This window comes from Mus caroli, unplaced genomic scaffold (assembly GCF_978045245.1).
Source record: "Mus caroli unplaced genomic scaffold, Mus_caroli_1 scaffold_6, whole genome shotgun sequence".
Classification (NCBI taxonomy): Eukaryota; Metazoa; Chordata; class Mammalia; order Rodentia; family Muridae; genus Mus; species Mus caroli.
Window position 1 is genome coordinate 54808244 of NW_028227261.1, and position 27688 is coordinate 54835931.

At 42.8% G+C, this 27688-nt stretch overlaps 1 protein-coding gene across 1 annotated transcript in view; it reads right to left on the reverse strand.

Moving 5' to 3' along the window:
• Cachd1 (cache domain containing 1) overlaps positions 1–27688 on the reverse strand; it is a 220488-nt gene that overhangs the window by 81047 nt on the left and 111753 nt on the right. The window contains exon 3 of the mRNA XM_021160262.3: positions 19714–19862. Coding sequence (XP_021015921.1) covers positions 19714–19862 — 149 coding nt within the window. The remainder of the gene's footprint in view (positions 1–19713; positions 19863–27688) is intronic.

Sequence of the window (27688 nt, forward strand, 5' to 3'; positions counted from 1 at the left end):
GGTGGCTCACAACCATCTGTAATGGGATCTGAGGTCCTCTTCTGGTGCATCTGAAGACAGCTACAGTGCATTTAATATAATAATAAATAAATCTTTAATAAAAAAAACCAAAGATTTTTTTAAAAAAGGGTTAAGAGTAATGTGTGGATATGCTTCTCTTGGTACCTGATTCAGAACTGGCCCCTACCCTGTCGTCATACATAGAAAGCTAAAGTCTCTTGATTTCTTGTAGTAGTTCAACGTTACTACTAAAGACAGAACAATGCTAGTACTCACACTGATCATGGGCAGAGCCAGTACCAAAAAACATTTGCTCCAGAAAACAATAATTTGAAAGAATATACTCGGAAACACATCTTTAGTAAGAATTTTCCTTTAAATCCAGTTATATTGTCTGAATATGTTTTTGTTTTAAACCCAGGTGTGGGGTATGAGGCTGCTTCCAATTGTCACCAGCAGCTGACAATGATTCCTCTCATACTCTGGCAGAGCAGTGATTCTGCTAGCTGAAGATAGGTTTACATTTGCAATTCTGGGGACTTGTCGGAGGGTATAAAAATGTCAGAGCCTCAAGAGGGTGTGAGGGCTGCTTTTCTCCCTGCTGTTGCTGGGTTGGTCTTGAGCAGAGACAAGAAGAAATTGGCTATCCTGATAATGAAGACCAACACTGCTCAAAGGAAATCAATGCCCCTAACCAGAAGGAAGGAGTCTAATGAGATCGACTCCCCCTTTCCCCTCTAGTCTTCTTTCTCTCCTATCTAGTGTTAGGGAGTTGGAGGGCTGGAGAAGGGTGGTAGATATAAGAACCCAGTAAAGTAGCCAAAACGTCAAGCTATACACACTGACATGCTTATATAAGCAGTGGGAAGGACAGTATATCCTACTTCGGATGCAGAAAGACCTCCAATGAATCCAGGAGACAATCCATAGTCAACCCAATACCAACTCTTCAGACTCTGTGATGCATTTAGTGTACGCCTCACCAATCAAGTAGTGAATGAGTGAAATTCTATTACCAAGCTTGAGGAGAGGCACTTCTTCTTTGGTTGTTGTTTTTTAATTAGATATTTTCTTTATTTATATTTCAAATTTTATTCCCTTTCCTCATTTCCCCTTCAACACCCTCCCCCATCTCCTCCTCCCTCCACCTGCTCACTAACTCACCCACTCCTGCTACCCTGTCCTGGCATTCCGCTACACTGGGGCATCGAGCCTTCATAAGGCCAAGAGCCGCTCCTCTCACCGATGTCCCACGAGGCCATCCTCTGCTACATATGCGGCTGGAGCCTTGAGTCCCTCCTTGTGCACCCTTTGGTTGGTGGTTAAGTCCCTGGGAGCTCTGGGGATACTGGTTAGTTCAGATTGTTGTTCCTCCTAGGGGGCTGCAAACCCCTTCAGCTCCTTGGGTCCTTTCTTTAGCTCCTTCATTGGGAACCCCGTGCTCAGTCCAATGGATGGCTGTGAGCATTCACTTCTGTATTTGTCAGACAGTGGCAGAGCCTCTCAGGAGACAGCAATATCAGGCTCCTGTCAGCAAGCACTTGTTGGCATCCACAATAATGTCTGGGTTTGGTGACTGTATATGGGATGGATCCCCAGGTGGGACAGTCACTGGATGGCCTTTCCTTCAGTTTCTGCTCCAAACTTTGTATCTCCTCCCATGGGTATTTTGATCCCCCTTCTAAGAAGGACCAAAGTATCTCCACACTGTGGTCTTCCTTCTTCTTGAGCTTCAAGTGGTCTATGAATTGTATCTTGGGTATTCAGAACTCCTGGGCTGATATCCACTTATCAGTGAGTGTATATCATGTTTGTTCCTTTGTGACTGGGGTAGAGGAGGGACACTTCTAAACTCAAGATCCATCTATTCATTCATGACCTTGGATTAATTGTTGGTCAACTCATAAAATATAAGAATCATTGAGCTAGATTTATCTTATACACAAAGGAACTGTGTTTTCACATCAGTTTTAACCCCCCCAAATTGAAGAATATTTTTAGGTATCTTCTCAAAGATGAATTCAGTACCTGGAGGTGAGAACCCTTTATTCTAGCCACCAGCCCACTTTAGAATTCTATCAACAATGTCAGCTGTGCATCACAGGATGCTCTTGCTTCACACACATAGTGGCTGTACTCTGGACTTGCTCCAAATTGCCTAGATGAGAAATGAGAAGACTGCTCCATTCAATGCCATGAAAGGAGAGATTAAGATAGAACCAGCTACATGTGTGCACGCGGGTGACACAGTAATCCATAATCTCATTGTCCCTGTGCACGAGCAAACAGAAGCCCTTCCCTTCACACATGCCTTCATAGAAGGCCAGATACTACATACTTGGAGCCTGGTGGGCTGTAAGTCCTGTTGGAACACTTCCACTCTGTCACTCTACTGTACAAGCAGCCACAGAAACTCAATGTAGCTGTCTTCTAATAAAACTTAGTTTTCTTTTTTTTTTTTTTTAATTGTTTCTTCAAGTTTGGACTATACCAGGGGAGCCCAGAAAAATCTTGGATGATGAATGCATGTGTTTTGATATGTCTACTACCATAATACATAGCTACTAGGCATTTGAAATGTGGCCAGTGTAACAGGATACTTACTACCTTTCCTGTTTATTTAATGTCAAGTGTGAAAAGTCACTGAACTGTGGTTGTCATATTGGACAACCAAGGTCTGGAAGGCTCTCCTTCTCTAGCCAGAAGGTCTGTCTGGCTATCTTTCAGGTCCCTATTTGTATATACTTCCTAAGAAAGATCTACCCTTACATTGGATGCCTTTCCAAGTATGTCAAGTGCCTCTGTGTTCTCTCAAAAGCTTGTCTCATATGTCAAATTTGTGATTCTATTTACAGAGACGGGGGGCGGGGGGGAGAGATGGAGGGCGAGAGAGGGGGGAGGGAGGGAGGGAGAGAGAGAGAGAGAGAGAGAGAGAGAGAGAGAGAGAGAGAGAGAACATTGCTCTGTGCCTCTATCACATTCTACCTAATCTTATGTTTTGAAGCAGGGTCTTCCCCCTTGCTTTGTGGCTACACTGGTTCACCAGCCAGCCCTAGGATCTTCTTCTCTTTGCCTGTCCCAGTATTGGGTTTACAGCAGCAGGTTTCTGTGCTCAGCTTCCTTGTGGACTGGGGGACCTGAACTCAGGCTCTCATGATCATGCACCCAGCTCTTTACCCACTGAGCCATCTCCACATTTCTGGGTTTTTTTTTTAGTTTTTAATGGATGGATTTTGTGAACTAAAAAGAAAGGAGAAAATATATAGCTAGTTTTAATAGGTATATATAAATAGCTAGTTATAATTTATAACATTAAATATATAATAAATACAATACATATATACTATATTTATATATTTATAATATATTTGTTACATATGGTTTTATATTATATAAATATAAAATCATAATATAAATATAGTTTATAATATTAAATAGCTAGTTTAAATGGTTGTAATCATAATATTTAGCATTTTTTATTTTTAGCATGCTTTTTATAAAGTGGGTGCTTATTTTAACCCACTTTTCATGAATATTCATATGCCCACCCATTCTTAGATGCCCAGAAGGTTTAACAAACGGGCACTGACTCTTTTGAATGGTTACAAACCACTTGGCATCTAGTGTAGTGGCACCAGAATCACTTAGAATGGATGCTGGAGGTAGACTTTTGGACCCTGCTTTGCAGACATCAATGTATTGTTTTGGGGGCATGGAATCCGAGTTTAGCTGATTATGAGAAACAAGAAAGCCCTCCAGGGTTGTCACAACTTTTAAAAATAAATGAAGAGAATTGCTTTCTCTATGAGCACAGGTGTTCCGTAGCTTGTCTAAAAGACTCGTAAAGACAGAAGGTGTCTGGGTTTTGTTCACTGAAGAAGGAGAGTCTTTAGATTTGGTTTGGGTCAAGAGAATGGAATAGCACCCAGGTCTGCCTGGAGTTCCTAGTGAGACATTGCCATGTAAATTCTGAAGCCCCCTTTCACCTACCTATTTCACGGTAGAGACAAATGATGCCTAGGATATACAGCAAGGGAAGGAAGCCAAGGAGACCAATTCTGGACCCAACTCTTTGCTGAGACAAATAACACAATAGTCTGCTTCTAAATGACACAGACGGAAAAGCTCAGTGCAAAGGGCCATTCAGGATGGTGTTGGGCACACCCTAGCAGGGAACATCTAGGCTGAGACATCGTCCCTGAGTACCTAGATAGGGTGTCCACAGTCAGGAGATCTGCTTTGAGCCCCACCCTTGGAGAGCTGATATTGGTAAGGGTCTTTGTAAAATAAAAGCTGGCTTACTGGAAGCCGGGAGAGCAAGGACCTATTATTAGGGGTTTATTTCCTCCTTGGAGTAGATCTCTAAGAGCATTACTGAGAACATCTTCATAGCAATAAAAATGGAAGTGGTTCGCTAACAAGATCACTAATCCATGCACCTTTGTTGGCCATAAGACAGTTTGACAAGGCAGTGTGTGCCATTATTGTTATGAATGCTATCTCCTAGGCTTCTCCTCTGACTGACACAACCTTCCCTTCTGACCACAGCAGACTCAGCACGTGCTTGTCTGCTGACCCGCAGTGTCCTGTGTGCCTTCTCCTCAGGGCAGGTGACCTACAGGCAACCTACATTCCTCCTCTGCTCCTCTCAGGATGGCTTCCCACCCAAGCCCCTACCCAGCCACAATCTGACTGGAGCTCTACTTTGTAGTTACAATCCTGTGTCTTGTTCCTGCTTGTGTGTGTGTATGTGTGTGTGTGTGTGTGTGTGTGTGTGTGTGGCGGGTGTGTGCTTTTTTTTGTCTGCATTGTTTCATAATCATATTTAACATACTGCCGTTGTCAGGAAAACTGCATTCAAAGGGGCAAGGCAGCCGCCCTCTAGGGCTGTTTCTGCAGTCATTCCCCGCACTTTCTAATATGATCCAGTGGTGATTAGGTTTCATGAATATAACTTTCAGGGGAAAGGGAACATAAACAATGAAACGATGTCATCAGTAAAAATCCAAAATTAAGATGAGCAATTTCTCTTACTCATGTTAGCACTTTCCACTCTATCAAATAAAGATTTGTTTGACTGGCAGGAGTGGTGCTTGTCCCCCCTTAATCCCAGCACTTCAGAGGCAGGGGCAGGTGGATCTCAGAGTTCAAGGCCAGCCAGTGCTACACAGAGAAACACTATCTTGGAACCTCACCCCTCCCCCCAGAGGGGGAAAAAAAAGGTTATTACTGAGGAGGGTAATAAGCAGTTATGAAACCCTGTTAGGCAACCTGGCCCCAGGCAGCTCTTGAATGGTCTTCAGGCTGCTTCAAGTTTCCTTGGAGTCCGTGCTGCGCCTCAGCCGCTGTGCATGCACCCATCTACTTTCACGTTCATGTAAAGCCTGGAACTAGACCCAACCTGATGCTTTCTTCACTGTCTATGCCGCTGATGAGCCAGTCAGGTGAGGAGATGGCTAGAGAAGGCAGAAAGGAATGATGGAGGAGGAGGGGGGGGGGAAGGCGAGGGGAAGGGGGAAGAGTGTCTGGGCTAGCAGGCCAACTAGAAGCAAAAATGAAAGGGGATTATCTCCCAGTTCTCTGCTCACACAGGATCAATGCCTGCTGTTGTCCAGACTCCAAAGCAGCTGAACTCTAAACAGGGGAAGGAAACCTGCTTAGTCATCTTGATCCATTAGTTACCTCCTGACCTAGGAATAATGGTCACAAAGGCAGGAACACATTTAATGTACATGTGCAAGAAAAGCAATTTATAAAAAGCAATATGCTAGTCACTCGCTCAGATTTGGAGACCATGGAAGTGAAGTTCATGGTTGAGATTCTTAATAAAAACGTGTCAGCTACTCCTAGGACTTACCTAAACCAATTTTGCAAATGAGGGGTATTTCAGCTGCCAGTCATATGAATCCAGGTTTATAGAGAGGTCAAGAGATAGGAAGAAAAAAAAAAAAAAACCATGCATTCATATAACATGCATAGGCGATCAGTTTAAATGGGTTTGATTCATCACATTCTTCATATTTATGCTTTCAAAAAGAAAAAATCCTACCTAAAACTCCTTTAGACCTTGAGTCTTTAAAAAAAAAAAAAAGATATTGGATTAAATCCGACTTCTCTGCTTATTTTCATAAGATAAAGCCAGTGCCTAGAATTCAGTTTCTAGAGGAATAACTCCATCTCTCCTACACCCTTAAGAAAGAAAGGAGAGAGGGGGGAAAGCCTGCCTGCCTTTCGGATTTGCTTTCATGAACAACTGATCGAACTGCTGTCCCGAGGGAGAAAACAGGGCTGTGACTCCCACTTTGATCTCTTCCCCATGGAGAAATTCACTCCCCTGCCTGCCTTGCAAGATGTTCATTTGATTGACGCTTGCTCTGATGTGCAAACTGCTTTGAACTTCAGACATTTAATTCCCATCAGGCTGCAGTCATTTTTATTCTCCTTCAACAGGATTTACAAGCAGGAGATCAGCAAATGTAGAAGATAAAATAAATTTGCAGAAGCTTTGAATCTCACATCAAAACAGTGTTCAAGTGACTTCCAATTGGATTCCGTTCAGCCCCGATCCAGTGTGTAAATCAACTTTCAGTGGAGTCCCAACTTAGAAAGAAAAAGATATAAAGGGAAGACAGAAGCACACACCCCTTTTGGGCTTTACTTCCTGAATCTGTCTGTATCTTGGTCTTTGTCTAAATTCCCTGGGGAAGGTGATTTGCCAGGCAAATCATTTAGGATCCTGGGTTTTTCTGAACATTTTCAGGGAAGCCGACCCAATTTATCACAGTGCGCACAAAACCCAAACGCCTGGTGTGGGTTCCCAGGTGGTGGTGAAATGTGGTATTGTTCATGATTATGTGTTTTAAATCAATGATTTAAAAAGCAAATCCTTGGGGATTTCTCAGAAGAGTAATAAGGCTTAGAGTTCAGGAGTCCTTAAGCAGAACCAGAGTGATGGTGGCAGAAGGGCTGAGGGGCTTTTTCTATTTGCTTCTTTTTAATCACTGGTAACTGCAGAGACAAGTGTAAAAGTTTCTCTCCCCCCCCCTTTCTTCCCGAAAGCAAAGCTAATATCAGTTCTGATGGGAGTGGGGAGCAAACACAGAGACTCTCAATGGAGCTCTTAGGTCCAGCAGGCCCTGGCTGCCTGCTGCACTGCTGTTTTAAGAGCCACACACAGAAGAAACTATGGCACACACCAATAGCTTAAGGAGTCTCAAGGGAAGGTACAGACATAGGACTGCCTGTGCCTCACACACACCCTGGTCCCAGTGACAGCCTGTAGTTGCTGGCTCACTGTCACCTGACAGGAGAGGTAGCTCCTCACTGCCATTCAGCCAGGTGCCCGACTGTTCATTGCTTCTTGGACTTGGCTGCTTTCCAAATATTTGAGCAACACCCGTTGAAAAGAACTAAAAACAAGGACTCCTTATCTTCCACTTAACTGCCCATAAGAATAAAGTTAAAACAAGAAAGAGCTAAGATAAAAATCGAACATCTGCATTGGCAAATATTTAAACTCTGAATGGTGGAGGAAAGGGGTAAGAATAAAGCCACTTCAAACAGGAGCTATCGAGTTTATAAAGCCAATGATATGCAACCTCCCCCAACCGCGCTCACCTAGTCAAACACCTAAATGAATGGGCAAACGGAAAAGCCGTCATATAACACGAAATCACATTGCAAGAGAGGGGGTTTTCCTTCCATCTCCTCAGAGATGGGAGTGATAAGTCACATTCTTTTTGTTCTTATCAGCAATAAGGATTAAATCTCTGGGGTTCAATAACGCCAGAATAGAAACAAGAGCTGGTTTCCAATGTCCTTGGATGGTGGGGCATTCAGAGCATAGGGTGCCTCCCTAAACATCACAGAGAACACCACATTCCTTCCCTACCATTTCCTCAGCACAACACATCACCAACAGGTCACCTCATTGTGGCCTTGGGTCACACATTCATATGCATATAGAAATTGATCATTCTGTAAAAAATGCTAAGCGGTTGGACAGGTGACATCTGGGAGAGTTGGGAGGGAACATAACCACACCATTTATCCAGATCTTCTTCCTCAGCAGGCTGATGAGAAGACTAGGCATAAGAGAAAAGTGTAAGATAAAGAACCATGCCCTGGTAGCACCCTGTGTGCCATTCCATATCACCTCTGTCCACTGTCCACTTGACCTCCAATCCCATAGGATGGTCACACTTCACACTGCTATTTACTTAAACACCCCTCTTTCGGGCCTGGAAGACACAAAGAGGGGGTTGCTCCTTCCCTGTACTTCTCTATCCTCGGGGTCTTTCCCAGGGTCAGTCCTATGAGGAACTGGTCACTATTGCTGAGTGAAGAAATATTGGAAGTTTAGAGGTGCATGTCTCAGGCTACCCCAGAGACTGCAATGTGTGTATTTCCCTCTTTCAGTAAATAGTGCACGGCTGTGGGCTGTACCACACAGACATCAAAGACAGTAATCAAGAACCTCAGATAGCAGGTGACCTTGGAGATGAGCTAGTCCAGCTTTTAGCTTATGTGCACTAAGGGGAGAGGGAGGTCTGCCCAAACCACCCTGTTTTGCAAAAGACATAAGCCATGCAGGGCGCGGAGAACTAAGGGCTGATGTGCCTGAGGAAAGATATTAACCCTGTGATTGAGGACAGATGTGTACACCATCACACTGGATAAGAGGTAACAGCCAGAGTGGTTCTCCAATTTAAAAATGCTTTGCAATTTCAGTACCAGAAAGCATACCAAACAGCTTACGGGTTGGTTTTCTACTGTGACAAGGGCTATTCTTTAAGCCTAGAAAGGCCCTCTAACTAGCATCCCCTCACCCAACACACACACCAGATTTCTAAAAGAAAAAAAAAAAAATCACCAGACCAATTCTACTTAAAATTCGTAAAAGGCAGGAGGTGAAATCTGATACTGAATGCATGGAGGTGTCTCTCATCCTTTGGTCAGCACAGGTAACAGAGAGAAATCTGAAAAGTGAGGTCATTGCTCAGCCCCCTGCAAGTGGATGCTTCTGGAGTGAAGCCCCTTCTTGCCAATAGAGCTCTCACAGATGCAGCTACAAATCCCCACCCCCCATCCCCACCCCCACCAGAAATGGCACACACTGCTACAGAAACATGGTTCTGGCTTCAGTCTAAGAAACAAAATCTAGTCGTTAAAATCTTTATATTCAGCTAATCATTTAAGGAGTCTTTCCACAGTCCTAAATTCTAAGAAGAAACAGAACGTAGCAACTCAAAGCACAGGTGAGCCATCCTCACTGCTAATTTCACCTTCAGACAAGTTATTCCATCATTCTAAGAAAAACTCACATGAGCCAGGCACAACGGTACATGTTTATAATTCTACCACTCGGGAGATAGAGGCAGGAGAATCTGAGGTCTGAGCCAGTCTGTGCTACACAGTGAGAGCCTGTCTCAAACAAGAGAAGAAAAGATATAGCAACCAAATCCCATTTGGAATCAGGAACCCAGATTCTAAACCCACCTCCCAGAGCCCTGCTGTACCTCTCTACACTGTTTTCTTCTCTGCAAAATGGAGGGAGGCAAGGCTACAAATTAAGCAGAAACAGTTTCTACTCCATGGGACTCAGGAGGCATTGTTAGTGAAATACAAATGAATGCAAACCATTTTCTGTAAGTTTCATGTTATAACCGAGTAGGTTTTTTTTAGAAATGCAAAATCTTTGTTGAATTCTTCGGTCAGCTCGAGGCCTGCTGGTACCAATATCCACATAGCTTGGGCCAGTGCTTACCTGGCCTGCAGGTAGTAACTGCTGAAGGAATTGGAGATGGAAGGGCCGGATAAGCAAGGGCAAGGGACTTGAAAGGGAAGAATTTCCATCCAGTGCTTTGTGGACAAAACACATCTTCCTGGGGAAGGAACAGGGCTTGAAAGAAAATTAAACACAGTTGTCAAAGGACCATTTCTTTGGCCTTGTGACCCAGAAAGAACAAAAGAACAGAAGCCCTCTTCACAAAAACACCCAAGTCACAAGGTTTCATTCTACTGGAAAAAGAGTAACAAGAAACTGAACCGATAGATGGTGAAATGTCTTATGTCTTCATTTCCACGTGTGCTACCTTAGAATCAGGCTTGAAAAAAGAACCTGGGTCAGCTGCTATGTCCAGAAATAGCATTATATAGAAAAACTTTCACTAAACATTCTTGAAGTGACCTGACTACTATACGTGCATTACAGCACACCAGTGTCCCCTATCAATAGGAACGGTTTCATGTACCAGGTAAAAAAATATCTTTAAAATAAATGGACACATTTCCTGAACCACTATGCACATAACAGAACGAGGTGCAAACGTTTGTGGGCTTAGAGTAGAAAGGTGCAAGGGTTAACTAACCCCAATGGCTCTTCTAACATCTCCAATGAGTTATCATCCACATTAGCAAGTCACAGTCAATTCATTCACAGGCAACTCATTTTCCTTGCAAATCTTTTACCTTTATTTTGACTCTTCACAGATTTCCATCCTCTAAGAAACTCGATTTAAAAAATTAGAAGTATCTTATAAAATCCTCCTTGGGGCTGGAGAGATGGCACCGTGGACAAGAGCACTGGACCATCTCGCAGAGGACATAGGCTTGGTTTCCAGCACCTACGTGGCATTTACGACTGCCTGGAAATCCATTTCCAGGAAACCTGTCACTTACTTCTGGCCTCCCCAGACACCAGGCACACATGTGGTACACATACCTATACGTAGGCAGAACACACACACACACACACACACACACACAATGAAAATAAATCTTTAAAAAGGTATTCAAAAATCTCCCTCCTTACCTAGACCTCTAATAAGCCTTAGAGACAGTGACATTGTCTCTCCTAAGACTGTAGACTGTGTTTGTGTTTCCATACTCTACAGTGCTACTTACACTTCCTTTATGGAGCTAGTATTGCCTTTCAGGGTATTATTCCTCTATATTGTTGGGCATGGGGACATGTCATAGTGCAGAGGTCCAAGGACAACTTTCTGGAGTCAGTTCTCTCTGTCATCTCACATGGGTTCTGAGACTTAAACTCCAATTGTCAGGCTAATCTGCCCGACACCATTTGTCTTTCTGTGAGGAACAAATTGGCCCCACTGATGGACATCTTGTCTATTCACCATAGTTATTCATCATTTCCCAATGAGTTCTCTTGACCAAATCATGAACCCTATTGCAATCTGTTTTGTTTGAAAACTTAGTGCGTATAGAAAGTGCTCTCCTACATGACCTGGAAGGAATCTCGAGGCCCCAGAGCACGTATCTCCCTTTCACTGTGCTTCAGCTCCGTTTTCCCCTTTCCCTAAGGGCTTGCTTTATGGAGACCTGCTCCTTTTCTGCTCTGAAATATTCTTCTCCTAGACCAATGTGCAAAAGTGTGGTTCAAGGCTCACGTTCTGTTCTACACCAAACCGGTTTCTCTTTAAAATGGCCTTTGTATTTCCTCACACTGGCTATAGTTTGCCTAGTTCATGCAGTGGGTCTCCTTCTCCATCTCTGTCTGAAAGTACCCATTATAATGCCTTGTGTACTCGCTACTTTCAACACGATGTAGGCAGGTTTAGCGAAAAATGGTTTCTGTATATTCTGAAATATTCCATGAACACAATAAACTTATTAGATAAAAGTGCTGACTGAGATAACGAAGCAGTAACTTATGCTTCAAAAGACAGCTTGTAACATGGAAAGATGTCCAGATAAAAGCAATGAACCATGAAGTGTCATAAATCAACTTCCTAACAAGGGTAAATGTCTGCTGGGTAATTCTGACATCCATATTACTACTGGGAGTAGGCATATACTTCTTAGGTCAATATTTACTGAAGGCCCTTACTGAACACAAGGTTGAGTTTGACAGAGTCCTTGAACTTGTAGCTTAAAGATGAAAAGGTCCACAAAATGCAAATACATCTTAGCCCCTGGTGCTCTCATACCCACACCTCTCTAGAATTATATCCAACCAGCTCTGACTGCTCCTCTCCCGAAACTCAAGACAATGGGCACCGGCTGCCCAGCGCATGGCTCTCTAGTTCCTTGCTTACAGAGAAGAAACCAGACCAGGACTTTCAGTGTTAACATGATTGACAAGTAAAATCCTCTTAAATTTATGTCTCATTCTTTCATTCCCTTTCTCAAAAAAAAAAAAAAAAAAAAAAAAAAAATCTCAGTCTCCTTGTTGAAGTCAGCAGCATTTGGCTGTCTTCAATGTGTCATGCGCAGTGTTTTGTGAATTCAGCATCAGCACTGGCCTTGAGTTCGCTCTTGGGAGCCTACAGCCCACTGCTCCGATTAGCTGACCTGTGAGCTTCTCTGTAATGGAGAAATGCTTTCCCTCAGCTGCTTCCTCTATCACCTGTGCCAAATCCAAGCCCTCCTCAGTGCTGCCAGTCAGTGAGGCTTCGAGGGTTCCTCATTCCCTCCTTATCTCAGAACGGTGAAATCCTTTTCCCGCTTCAACACCTATGCAAAGAATTTCATTATTTTTATCTGATTTTCCCCCCAACCGAATGAATAGGTGCTTTTACCTTGTAATTATCATTTACCTAGTTAATGTTTCAAAAAATGTATATAGGATGCAGAATTTACTGATTTGAACAATATGAAGGGCCTCCTACTATGTAAAATGACTTTAATTAAAGAATAAACCCAAAAGGCAGGGGGACCGGGGGGGGGGGGGGACAAACAAACAAACCCTAGCCTATAGCTCATCCCTTTCAAGGGGGAGGGCAGCAGAGACCAGAGGATGCTGGGAGCTGGCTGGCCAGCCAGCCCATCAGGCTAGAGAAACGGCAAGCTTCTGGTTCAGTGAGAGACCCTGTGTCAAAAAATAAGATGGCGAGTGACAAAGATGTCCCGCTCTGGCCTCTGCATGTGTGGGCACCAAGCATTCATGGGTGAATACATCAGGCACTAAATAAATACTTTTTAAGAAGCTAAAAAAAAAAAAAAAAAAAAAAGAAAGAAAGAAAGAAAAAGAAAAAGAAAAAGAAAAAGAAAAAGAAAAAGAAAAAAAAAGCAAGCGACCTGGAGGATTAGAAAGGTCTCTGAAGCATACATAAAACATCTCATTTTCCAGATGAGGACAGTGAGGCCCTTCTCCTTCCCACAGAAAGTGCAGAGTTGGGGGCATCCTCACTGTTTAATTACATCAGCACAATCTGTCACAGATGAGCTTATTGGGACAGAAGACTGGCAGTGCTGCTTAAGCTATTTCTTTTGTGGTGAAGGTGGGCAGGTTGAGGAAGGGCAGGAAGACCCAAGAGTAGAACTTCACTATGTGAAGTACCTGAGAACCTGAGTTCAATCCACCATGACAGTAACAAAAGCAAACAAGTGAAAAGACTTCTCTCTGATAATGAAAGAGTTCTGAGGAAACACAAAGCCCCTCCCCGCACTTGAAGCTAAGTCTATTTCGAACAGATATCAAGTCTCCTTAATCTACTGTGAATGCCTTAAGAGCCTACTCTAGGAATCCTAGTATTGATGAGTGAGCATGCTAATCACTAAAACAGCATCTCCACGACTTGTTCCTGGCTCATAGGACACTAGTAACACTTTGATCCCAACCCACTAATAGAGAAACTGACCCGGCATCTAAGTCATGGAGCTTTGTGTGGAAGACTAACTTTTTATGTGGAATGCCGAGACTCTATTCCACGTGGCTCTAAACTTTCCACAAAGAAAATGTGTATGATAACTCAGTAGAAAGGCAGGCAAGTACAAATGGGTACTCACTTTCAAAATGTGCTGTTTAATTAAAAAAAAAAAACAAAAACAAAAACAAAACATTAACATCAACAGTAGGTTATGCATCCTTTCTCTAAGGGAACCGGGATTGGTTGGATATACCAGCACAGCCAGGCTGTGGTATTCAAATATAATTTCAAACACCACTCTGGGTTTTCTTTTGAAGGACAGACAGCTAAAGCATGGTGTGATGGTTTGTATATGCTTGGCCCAGAGGGTGGCACTATTAGGAGGTGTGGCCTTGTTGGAGTAGGTGTGTCACTGTGGGTGTGGGCTTTAAAACCTTCATCCTAGCTGCCTGGAAGTGAGTCTTCCACTAGCAGCCTTCAGATGAAGATGTAGAACTCTCAGCTCTGCCTGCTCCATGCCTGCCTGGATGCTGCCATGCTCCTACCTTGATGATAATGGACTGAACCTCTGAACTTGTCAGCTAGCCCCAATTAAATGTTGTCCTTTATAAAAATGTGCCTTGGTCATGGTGTCTCTACACAGCAGTAAAACCTTAACTAAGACTCATGGGTTCAGAGAAAGGTAGATTGTGTTCCATAACACAAGGCCTCATAGGTCCTATTAATTAGATGAAATCTTCCTAGAACACTGACCTCTTTAAGATAAAGGGATTCCCCTAGCATGTCTCCTATGGACTTCAGTTGCAACTCTCTTTGGGTCTCCAGCCTGTCAGCCCACCCAGCACCTCTCTGCACCTACATTATCCATCTGTCAATTCCTTAAAGTAAATCACTATCTCCCACACTCAGACACCACCACCCCTACCCCTATGACTTCTGTTGATCTGCAGAATGCTGGCACAGAGGGTTGTAAGTGTAGCTGGTAATGAGAGCTCTAAGCAAGAGCCATGCTTCTTGCAATAGAACTTGGGTTAATTGGTCTACAGTACAATGTGGCTCAAGTCACAGAATGGTAAGGTTTGCCTCCTGCCACCTTGAAGTTCTCACAGATAACTCCTGAGAATGTGCTAAAATTGGCTTAGAGATGGGATGGGTTCCATGGCCTTCTCCAGTGACTGCATGCTCAGTAACGCCTGAACACAAAGAGCTCTCAAAAAAAATAGTGGGAATCCAATTGAAAGGTACTTTCAAGAGTTTCTGCACATTTGACAATCAGTGAAGCTGTTAAAGACGCCCCCAATGAGCGTGAGAGAATTATCTATTCAGCTGAAGTTGCCCAGCTGTAGGGGTCAAGGTGAAGGGCCCTGGAAAGAATTGCTTACTGGCTAACAGTGAGCACTGGTTTGCTTAGTATGCCGATTCCTACCACGATTAGCCAGTTAACAAACATGAGATGAGTGAGTCCCTGCAGCACCAACTCCCCTCATCTCATGGAGATACAAAGAAGTAGAAAAGGTTAGGTGTATCTTAGTGTTTATTCTCTAATCTGTACTTTTTTCCTTTTTATAAAATGAAGACACACACACACAGAATGACAATGGCAATGATATCTATAAAAGGAATTGGGAAAAGAAACTCACTTTGAAATAAATGTGGAAGATCAAATTATTGATTCAGTGCCATAAAAGGCCCACAGGCAGTGGGGCTTGTCCACAGACAGGTGGCTCTTGACACACACAATAAAAGCATTTGAGCTCAGGCCAGGTCTTAGGGACAAGAGCCTTAGTGATGTGCATTTGATGGCAGGGCTCCTGAAATCCTGAGAGACTAGGAAGGGGAAGGGGAAGTTGGCGTAGCAGGGAATGCATGCAGCCAAATCAAATCTATGATGCAGTAAAGCCAGAGTTGAAAGCAGAAATGTTAGTGTGAAACTGACCCAGGATGAAAGCAGAAGGAATGGCTTAGAGCAAGCAGCAAGCAGCAAGCGGCTGGTGGTCAGGAGAGTCTCGGAGGAGGGAATGACTCTTCCTGAAGGCAGGGGACTTCTCCAAGTGAATAGGAGAACTTCCTAGGCCCAGGTGCTCTGATTCTTCAAGCAAAAACAAAAACCCAGCCTTTGAATTTCCAAAGCACATAATTTTCCAAACCTCTAATGTTGGCAATGAATTGTCAGACATACAAAGGAGGAAAATCATTTTAAATATTATCTGGGGGGGGGGGGGGGGGAGGGTTGTCAAAAAGGTCAGACATGATCCATGGCACAATACCATAATCACACAGATCTTGGTACCTTAGCCCCGAGCCAATGTGATCGATGGAAGCAGAGATGGATGCTGAAGGCCATGGGCGCACGAGCCTGTGTTCTCAGGCCTGTTGGTTTTAGCATGTATGAGGGCAGAGGTTAGATCCCCAGGATCACTAAACAAGCAACAACAAACCCAGAGACAAAAGAACCCCTACACCTGTTAGGGCAAGGCAGACCCTGAAAATGAGCTTGTCTTAGGTTAAGCCTCAACCTGTTTGTTTTTTCGCAGTATTGAATGCTAAGACTTCGGATCATCCCTTCAATAAACACGGGCAGAGCGCCTAATCACTGTGCAAGGCCCCATGCAAAACCAGCAACTCCCAAGGCTCTCACAGGAGAATTATCAGAGCTGACTAATAATCTGAGAAGGGAAGTATCAAATTCATCGCAAAAATTAATTTTCTGCCACTTTGCAACTTTTATTTCCTGTGTGGTCACAAAATCACCTTCAGGTATGCTGAGCAGGGGACTCTGTATCACGGGTTGTCTCTTCCTGCCATCCTTCCCTAGGGTCTCCCTCTTCTTCTCCAGAGGGCCAGGACTGGCCAAGAACTCACAATCCTCCTGCTTCAGCTTAGACACCCGAGTTAGTAAGCAAGCACTACCATGATCCTATTGTAAAGTTTATTAATCATTCATATTCTTGTGTTTGTGTGTGTGTGTATGTGTGTGTGTATGTGTGTGTGTGTGTAGGGGGGTGCCACAGCATATATATGGAGGTGAATTGGAACAACTTTTTTTGTGGAGTTGGCTTTTTCCTTCCACCTGTATGGGAATCAAACTCAAGTTGACAGACTGTATAACAAGCAATGGCTGAGCGATCTCATCAGCCTGCTTTCATACACCTTAGAGCTCCTTTCTAGAACTAGCTATCTTACACTAACAAAAAATATGTATTATTAAGTCTTTAAGGGAAAACAAACAAATATAGATGAAAAGTCAGTAGGACTGAGAAGCCTGGCCTGAAACAAAAGTGAAGAAGATATGCCATTGGTTAAAATTACTTATGAAGCTGGGCGGTGGTGGCACACACCTGTAATCCCAGCACTTGGGAGGCAGAGGCAGGTGGATTTCTGAGTTCGAGGCCATCCTGGTCTACAGAGTGTGTTCCAGGACAGCCAGGACTCCACAGAGAAACCCTGTCTCAAAAAAACCAAACCAAACCAAAACAAAACAAAAACAAAACAAAACAAAAAATAAAACCAACAACAACAACAAAAAACCCCAAACCAAACCAACCAAACAAAAAAAACCCAATCACTTATGAAAAACTGCCCTGATTCTAACTCGTCTTAGGAATGGACAGGTTCTAGAACAAAGAATACAGAAATGTTTATCTGGGGTATGATTGCTCATATTTCTTATAAAAAAGTATTGTTGTATTTGTATATGGCCATATATAGGCCATGGGCACAGACACTTGAAAGACTTTGCTTCTAGAACTATGTACATCTCAGAGTTTAGAACAGTGATTCTCAATTTTCCTAATGTTGCAACTCTTTAACACAGTTCCGATGGCTCCCAATCATAAAATTATTTTCATTGCTACTTCATAAAATATAAGTTCGCTACTGTTAGGAATCACAATGTAAATATCTGTGTATTCCTATGGCCTTAGACAACCCCCAAAGGGGTCATGGCCCACAGGTTGAGAACTGATGGTCTGGAAGGACATTTGTAACAGTTTCGGGAAAATCTGTTTCTGCCTTGTTGTCTCTGTGCTGGAGGCAGAACTCAAGGCATTTCTCATGCTGGGCTTCTATTGCTGAGTCACACCCCTACTCCATTAAGTGCACTTTCCCAAATTTCAACCATTACTATGCCTATCCACTTCAAAATCTTACTCACTTAGAATAATTCAATATTTATTTGTTGTACTGTGATATTGTCATAACAATGAAAACAAGCTTAGTATCCCATCAGAGAGGACATTGAAATAAGTGCACAGGAACCCATAAAAATGCCCGTCTAAGGCCAAGCATGGTAGCACAGGTCTGTGATCTCAGCATGTGGAATGGGAAGCAGGAGAATTAGGAATTCAAAGCCAGTCTTGGCTGCATTGCTAATTCAAGGCCAGAGGAAGACCCTGCCTTACCTACTCCTTCCAAAAGTTTGTCTAAGTACAAGCTGCAAGCTCTCCCCTGCTGCAGCCCTGGGAGGGAAATACCCTCATCACTCGCACCTCACTGACTCAGACTTCATACGACTTCCCAAGATCAGTTCATGAGTTACAATTCATGACTGAAAACCAAACTATTTCAGCCACGCCTTCAGCTGCCTTGTGGGACAGGGCGTTCCTCCAGTCTCAGCTCCACTGTAAATGCCCTGCCATTGAGAGCGTAGGCACTGGTGAAAGGGAGCCGAGAAGGGTGAGGTGAATGTGCTTAACAGGATACTGCTGCAGCTAGGATGCCCACAGGATCCTGATAGAAGGGAGTGGAACAGGCAGCTGGCTAAAGAGTCCCACTCTGGCTTCCCCCAGCAACTTTCACCCATTTCCATCTTGAATCTTGGTTTAAACACAGAAACCCTTGCAATTGCTTTAAAAAGTATTTGTGTCTTACTAAAGGTTCAGACATCATTGATCACATCTTTTGACTCTGCAGTTTTATCTCCAGAACTAGCTGCTTCGACAAGAGCGTGTCGAGGCTCCAGTCATCTACCCAGAATTAGAGCAGTATGCACCTCACTGTTTGGTACGGAAGGTCATCTGTGAGGGAGCACTCCTGTGAGGGAGCACTCCTTTGTATTATTAAGCCACTGACTGTGTGAATCTTCCAAGAGTACAGGGAAGATCTTTAGAATCTTTAACTAAACTCCATGAAAAGCTCTTGGAGGATAAACTGTAGTCTCTGCTTCATTACATTAACAGAAAAGAACATTGGCTTTATCACAGAGATGCCCAGTATCTCAGACCTGAAGTACCACATTCAAAACGGGAATTTCTGTCCTTATGCCGAAACACTGATAGAAGCCTTCCCAAACCTTCAATGCTTGCAATGTGTATATGTATGTGTGCCGGTCACTATCACAAACTGGCTTCAACAGCTTGACTGCATCTCATTATCGCACATGCAAGGGTGTTATTCAATTTTCCAAACTAAACCCCTACTGGGAGACATCTGTAATATTTACATGCCTTTGCTCTAGGTGGTACTATGATACCTTGCACGTGCGCCTTCACAAACAAGTCTGATAGAACCTTCCTGGTGAGACTCCTTGCTTTGGTGAATCCCAACATGGCTCTGGGTCATATTTTACCCTGCTTGGTGTTCAGGATTTGCCACATAGCCTCATGATGTCTTATATAATTCTTGAGAGTTGAAACTCCTTTACTCACTCCTAGATACAAACCAGCTTAGACATTAATGCACAGTTAATAAAACCAAGTGCCAAGTGCTAGAGGTGAAGGGGGAGAGGTGTGATTCCTGCACTGAGCAGCAGAAGAGGAAGGCAGGCAGGCTTACAGGCAAGGTGTGGTGTGGTACATTGAGTGTGTAGAAGGATATGAAGTAACTATGGAAACAGAACCTGAGGGAATAATGACTTCTTTTGGGAGGGGAAAAAAAAGCGTAAATGAACATTAACTGAGGCTCTCTAGGCAAGCAAGTAATGGGAGATTCACGGGCAGAAGCCGACAAGTTTAAATATAGAGATATTATGATATTAATGTCTTGAATAAATGGAAAGCTACTATGTACTTTGTAATAATCAAACGTGGGCATTTTGATTGTGGAAGAATAAGCAACCCAGCTCTTGGTTTATCAACAGCAGCAGAGAATGCTTAAGTCTTACTCCATCATGGAAGGCGGAATTGTGCAGCAGTCCTGGATGGCGGTCAGCGGGGATGTCAGGTGGGCTGTATAGGAGGCTTCTACCACTTGCTTGTTCCGATTGACCACATCCAGGTAGCGGTTGAACTTCTCCCGGATTTTTTTGGCTAGCTGTGGATGACAGTGAGCACAATAAATTACCTATTTATTTCATCTTTCCTGATAAACTAATTAATTTGCATCATGAGATACATACATTAAACTTCAGGTAACATATAAACTACACCCAGGTCATCTTTGCTGGGTAAGTGAGAGAAAAATTGTAAAACACCTGGACATCATGGTAGAAAATTTAGACAGCAGTGAAGTATTATCATCTGCCTATTAAGAGAGGAAGCTGTATTTCCAACCCCTTAATTGTCCAAATTCAATGGAATGATGTATAACCCTGCTGGAAAACCGGAAATGAGGACTTCAGATATTATTACTGCCCATGTGACAGCACACACTGTGGCTGAGAGCAAATAATGTTAGGAGAAAAAGAGCAAGAGACTTTTTCTGATTCTAGAGTCACATAGATGGGATGGGGACTAAATGGACAAAGGGAAGTGACACTTAGTGCTTTCTGCTGTGCAGCCCTTGGGGACACCATCCAAAGTCTTTCATGGGAACAGCAATTCTCCAGGAAGAGTCAATGTAGACATGCATATTATGCAAAATGTATGATTAGAAATATACTTGGATGGGACCCATTACACCGTTAAGATGGACAAATGTCTTTCTTAACTGCTGTGAGCAGAACCCTTTATCATGATTTACTTTCATGTGGGAATAAGGGAAGCATATCGGCACACATATGGTTATCCCCTCCACTGCCTTCTACCAAATAGCACAGCTTAATTGTTGATCTCCAAGGAAAACCATGTTGTTTGTCTTCCCCTTGAACAAAATGTTACCCAAATGAGATGACTGATAGAATTATGGCTAATTGGTTTTGCAGAGCTATTCATTAATGGCACTCTAGCAGAGAGTTAACCATCCCACTGGGTCATGCAGCTCAGACAACCTAGTCGCCTATGGGCAGGAACACGGAGGCAATCAGAATACCTCCATTTGTCATTTTCAAGATCATGTCTTTCTCAGTGATAGTCACAAAGAAGTGAAGTTCATAAGTTTTCCTAAAAATTATATTCAAAACGCTCGGAAAATTTTCTGGACCTAAAAAAAGACTATGAAAGTTAATTTGATACTGGGCCGTTCACTTGGCGAGAGAGCAGCTGGAGGAATGGAGAATTAATTTGATGTTGGGTGGTTCTCTTGGCAAGAGAGAGGTTGAACAAATAAGTAATCCGCACATCCATCCACACTCCTACTCCTGGAACTAGACTTCTTACTGTACCCAGCTACAAGTCTCCTCTGTGGAGGTCACTGAGGTGGTATGCACAGTATACTTTGATTTCACACCTCAAGTTAGGCCACTAATTATGTTGTCCCATGTGGTAATGTTGAGAGACATCTGGGTGTCATAATAGGAACTGCTATCAAGTAGACAGTAGGAGCCAAAAATGTACCAAAACATTCTGCAATGTATAGGAGAGTTTCCCATTACCAAAAATCATCTAGTCCCCAAATTTTCTCCTAGCAATTACTGACTTTTTTTTTTTGTTTTTTGTTTTAGTAATGAACAACTTCTTTAAAAATACAATCTACCTATCCATCAATCTATCAATAAATCATCAGCTTGCTAGGATCAAACCCAGGTCCCAGCATGGTCTACTACTGAGCTACATCTCTAACCCAAAATGTTTCTTAAGTGTGCAGCTCCACCAAAAAGCAGGTTTTTATCTTTTCTGTTTGGCTACTGACTTTTGATAAGGTAAACACCATTAATTTCTACCTGGAAATGTCAAGGATATGTTCCATTACATGGGAATAAATGTCCCAGAACAGGATAAAGATAAGGTACACACGAAAGAACTGAACTTCTAAATAAAATCCTCACCAAATTATTTGAAAATGGGCATGTGACCCGCCCGCCCTCCATAACAAACACCGACTCTCCTAATACATTGGAGATCTCAAAGGCTTTCCTGCACATTTGCTGAGGGCCAACTTTTAAGAGTCAGAGCTTTGGGGCTGGTGAGATGGCTCAGTGGGTAAGAGCACCCGACTGCTCTTCCGAAGGTCCAGAGTTCAAATCCCAGCAACCACATGGTGGCTCACAACCATCCGTAACGAGGTCTGGCACCCTCTTCTGGAGTGTCTGAAGACAGCTACAGTGTACTTACATATAATAAATAAATAAATAAATAAATAAATAAATAAATAAATAAATAAATAATAAAAAAAAAAGAGTCAGAGCTTTGAAACACCAGCTTTCAATATAGCCCACTGCCTGTTTCAATACACGCCTTAAGCGAAGAGTCTGCATTTTCAAGGGTTTCCACTGAAGCAACATTTTATAATTATATTAAATTCAAATGTCAATATCCACTAATGGAGCCTAGGACACATTAATTTGGTTTATGCTGGATCCATCATCATCAAGTCTGACAGAAACAACTTCAAAGAAGAAAGGCTCAAAGGTTCAGAAGACTCTTCGGTCCATGGTCACTTGGTAAGAACATCACAGCAGAAGAATGTATGATGGGAGCAAACTTCACCTCATTATAGAAAGGATGCAGACCCTTTCTTATAGGTCAGGAACTCTAACATCCCCCCCCACACACACACACACGCATCCCTGATCCTAGTGTAGTATAAAAATCTGCAGAGATGCTCTACTGTGTCTCTTCATTAAAAGTTCCTAAAGCTTCTACCTGCTCACCCTTAATGGAAGCTCCTGGCTACCATTCTGTAAGAAACCAAAGACAGGGAAGGGCATGGCATGTGCTTAGTTAGTTGTGGGCCTAATCAAAGGCTTGAGCATGTCCTGGAGCTGTCCTATCTGGGCACAAGTCAAGAAGCTTCTAAAAGGGCTGGAGAGATGGCTTGGTGGTTAAGAGCAGTCACTATTCTTCCAGAGGACTTGAGTTTCATTCTTGGCATCCACATGGTGGCTAACAGCCATCTCTAACTCCAGTTCCAAGAGATCACACATGCTCTTCTAAACGCTGAGGGCACCAGACACACTTATGATGCAATACTCACATATATACAGGCAGTATGTAAAATATACACACACACACATATATATATATATATATATATATATATATATTTATGTATACTCATATACATAAATAAATCTTACAAAAGAAGAATAAGAAGAGACTTCTAGAAAACTCTAATCCCGCCCCCCCCCCCCCAGAGTCCTCCCTGTTGTCTCTGTAGACACCACAGAACAGATAAGCCATTCTTGCAGGGCCTGGTCCAGCTTTATCCATACAGCCCATACCTACGTGTCCATGCCACTAAGTTATAGGTAATCCTCCCCCTCCACCAGTAATAGTAAAGTCAAACATCTGAGAGATGGCTGGATCCCATCCTAGGTCAAGCACGTTGAAAGCAAGCTGCAGGAAGCTGCACAGATCCAGGCGCTGCATCTGAATTACTGACGTTATGACTTCTAGAGTACAAACCTATAGCACAGGGATGTCAGGGACTTGTCAGAAAAGTCTAACAGCTCCGTGGGGAGCAGATTGCTATATGCCAGACACAAACAACAAAATGTAGACATTCTTGTTTTATGTCAATGAGGTTAAGTAGTTAGCACAAAGGCAAAGAGCAATACAAAGATCCAGTTACTTGTTTTAATTCAAAACTGTCTTGTCTATAGAACCTGTGTTCACCTGCTCAGACTAAGCAAACTGAAGGAAGTTACAAATGTAACCTGAATGGTGACTACGTGACAAGTGTCATAGGTTAAAATAGCTGAGCTTAAGCAGACAAGGTGCAGAGCAGAATGTGACAAAGTCTTCATTCTGGCTGGCTGGAACTCAGAGTTGGGGGTGGGGCCATTGGAGTTAGTGACTGATAAGAGCTTTAGGGCATGCCTGCTTTGGACTTCCTGGTTAGGGTCTGCCTTAAGCTGGCATCTCCCAACTGCCCTTAACCCTAGAGCCTGGCAGGGGCCAAATTAACAGGATATATATACACCTCCTTCCCCAAGCTGCATTCTTTGCAGTGCGGGGGTGGGGAGGGCACAGAAGCTACATACAGCGTCCAGTTATCCATGACAGTTAAAATATCGCAATCACATGCTTTTCCTGTCTCTATCAACTTCCCTAGGCTTTCACGAGACACGCTATATTGCAGAACTGAAAAGAAAGAAAGAAAGAAAGAAAGAAAGAAAGAAGGGAGGGAGGGAGGGAGGGAGGGAGGGAGGGAGGGAGGAAGGAAGGAAGGAAGGAAGGAAGGAAGGAAGGAAGGAAGGAAGGAAGGAAGGAAGGAAGGAAGGAAGGAAGGAAATAAGGAATTAAATGCCAGCAATTGCTGACTGGTTTATGAAGTTCCCTCACTACACGTACCTTTTCCTTTTCTAGAGGGTTGTACTTAACAACATCTGGCCTGGAAAACACCATATGAGACCCTCTAGAAAAAGAAAAGGTATGTGTAGGGTGGAGCGGTTCATTGTAAGTTCTACTACACAGAAGTTTGGGCTCTGAAGGAAGATTTCTGAGTTCCTACCGCTTCACAACATTGAAAAAGTGACTTAATCTTCAATGCCTGCCCCTGGGAAACAAATACTTGTACCATACAGGGTTTTATTTTGTTTGCTTTTTTAAATAGGTTCGAGCAGTCCTTGATCCCTAACCTCAGCCTCAAGTACCTGGAATCACACTTGTGGGCCTCCTTACCCAACTTAAAGGGTTTTTTAAAGGATTAAATTGATATATACATGTGAAATGCTTAGTGAGGGAGCTTCATAAAGCATCCAGAAAATGTTGGCATTTTCCACCACATCTGGTTTACATAGTGCTGGGGGATGAACGCAAGGCTTCCTAGATGCTAGGCAACCAGTCTATCAACTGCATGGCCAGCATCACCAGTGTTGCTTTTTTAAATCCACTTTTAACAACTGCTGTGAGATGCCTGGCAGAACACCATACACAATGCAGCCTCTTACTTCATAATAAGAAATGGGGATTTTTAAAAATACAATTTCACTCAGGATTCTTCATAATCCCTATGAAAAATACCACATTAAAAGGGATAGGGTCAAATATGACATAAAATAGTCCCAGCAAAACTAAACCCCACAATGACTTGCTAATATTACCTGACTATATTAACTGTAGCCTGATGGTATCAGACTAAATTATATGTTCTGATAACTCAAGTATCTTTAAACATCTCCTATTTTATAACCTAGACAGAGAATACAGGGAACAAACTGTTCCTTTCCCTTAGGGAATAAGTTTCGGAATTCAATATTTTGCTCATTTTTTAAGCTTAATAAACCCCATTATAATACTCTATGATGTAAGAGAAAAACATCATTTTATAGCTGAAGAAACTGAGGCAGAGCTCACTGAAAGAGCCATAGCCCAGTGACCTTGCAGCCTAACACCAGCTCACTACATCTTCCACCAGGGAATGCACTGGTGGCTCGCTATGGAAACCTCAACTAATAATCTATTTTTCCCCTTTCTTAAAGCAATCTCTCTTAGCATGCTAACTAAACGCAGGTTGCTGGGCAAGCATAACAGAATCTCTTAGAGTAAAGGCAGTCCACAGAGAGATTAAAGCCTGAATGTATCTGCTAAACCGAAGGGGGAAGGCTCTGTCCTGGAACCTTCCGAGAGGCCACACAGAAACTGGGGCTGTCCCCTGCCATGATCTCTGCAGACAGGCAAAGAAAACAAAGGACATCCTCAACAAAGAGCTACAGGTGGACCCACAATCCTCCTCCACATAATTAAAACCATTTTTCTCTCCACAGCTCAGTGTTCATCTTTTATCCTTCTTTATCCTCCCCTCTTCATCCCCCTAAGGGACTCCTGAATGCTGATGAGACGACGGGACTCAAACCATCTTGTCATCTTTTGGGTCAATTCTTAGGCTAGCCAACATCCAGCCACGGGTCAAATGATCAGTAGGGTAGTGTGTGGTCCCCATGGGAACCGACTCTAATTTGTCACCATCTCCAGTGACAACGTTTCATCACAACATCAATGGATTTCCCTCTTGCTGAATTTTCCCCTCCCTTAATTTTCACATCGGCACTCCTGTCATTTGCCTACTTCCCCAGAGCCCTGTAAAAAGCACTTTTTACCTTAGCTTTACGCATCTGAGGATGAAGTGTGGGGGATGGGCGCACAGTTACAAATAGGTAAAAGAAACAGAACTGCAAAGGCCCAGGACACACTTTATTTATGACTGCTTCCTAGAAGGGCTGGGCGGAGTTTTTATGTTAGGGAAAACTGTATTTAAAATATCTAACAATGAAGCTGACAGGCACAGGCAGAAATCCTACCCTAGGGGACTGAAGAGTCACAGCAAAATTCATATCGAATGTGGAAGAGTTTAACATTTGACATTCAAAAAACCTTTGTGCCATGTTAAGAATTTAATAGCTGAAACCTCTCTTTTTTGACGCCAGCCTTATCACTCAAGAGTAAACCTCCATTTTCCTTTTCTGCCAAGTTTCAGGATTTAGTTATATAAATGTGTAATACGGAAATAATTTGAAGTATAAACCGAGCAGGCATATTTAGCATCTCTGGAGCCCATCACACAGCCATGAAGAACATTCCTAGGTTCTTCATGGTTACCTGTGGCAGGCACACTGCACAGGCTACAACCAATGCTAACTAAGTCTTCACACTTTTTGTTTTCTTTTAAGGAGATTTAGAATAGTCCAAACGGACACACAGCTCTGTTACTTATCATCAGGGTACGTGCTTAAGATCCTTGATTGGTTTCTTCACGAATACAATCAGAATGATGAGCCCCTTAAAAGGCTTCTCTTGTGTTCAAATAAATACAAAGCTAAGGCTAAGTGTGGTGGATTATTTCTACTGTTAACCCAGTCTCTGGGTTGAGAATACCATGGGGGGGGGGGGGGTCTACATTTTTCAGCAACAAAAGCAATAAAGGTAGAAGATAGGCTGGAATATTAAGCATTTACCACATCCTCAAAGATAATTCTACATTAGAGACCCAACTTAAGTAGGAGTGGGGGTTTCCTTATACTATGACAAAAAGGACATAAATATCATTTATAGCCAAAAGACGCATAGAATTTTTTTCCTAAGCTTTAACCACATTAACTCTGTAATTGTGGTGTGTGTGTGTGTGTGTATATAAACTCAGGTGGCATTCTTAGGAACATTGTTCACCTTGCTTATGACAGGGTCTCTCATTGTCTTTCAATCAGGCTGGATTGGTTAGCCAACAAGCTCTGGGTCCTCCTGTCACCAGACCCAACTTTTTTTTTTTTTTTTTTGGGTAGATTTTCTACATCAAAACCGAGAACTTCAGCTTACTGAACCATCTTTATCACTGAGCCATCTCCCCAGTCCTTTACTTGTTTGAAATAGGGTCTTGCTTTGTAGTCCAGCCTGGTCTTAAAATTGCTGCAATCTTCCTGCCTCTCTACTGGGGTTAAAAGCATGTATTGGTACTTTGTACTTTTGTGACCACTACACTGAGAATAATAATCCTTGCTTTCTGGTGTTGAGAACTAAGTTGGATAAGGTCTATTACATAATTAACGGTGTCAAACATATTAAAAATACTAAGTACACGGTAGCAGCTAGTGTTTTACTATTGCTGCTGCTATATGCTACTGTTCTAATTGTTATTTCTTAGGGTACTTAATGAACTGTCTCAGCCATTTGGACAAAGGACCTAAAGGACATTCATTCCCTGTACTTGGGGCAAGGTGAAAGGGCAATTGGACAAAGATGGACAGACATCTTTGGGGCATCTTTTGGTGCTTAGAGGGTAGAAAACTAGGTCTTGGGCAGCTAAGAGGGTTTTTTTTTTGTAGATGCTGTGGTTTTTATCTAGCCACAATTTTATTCTTGCCTGCATGCTTCCATGTTTAATGC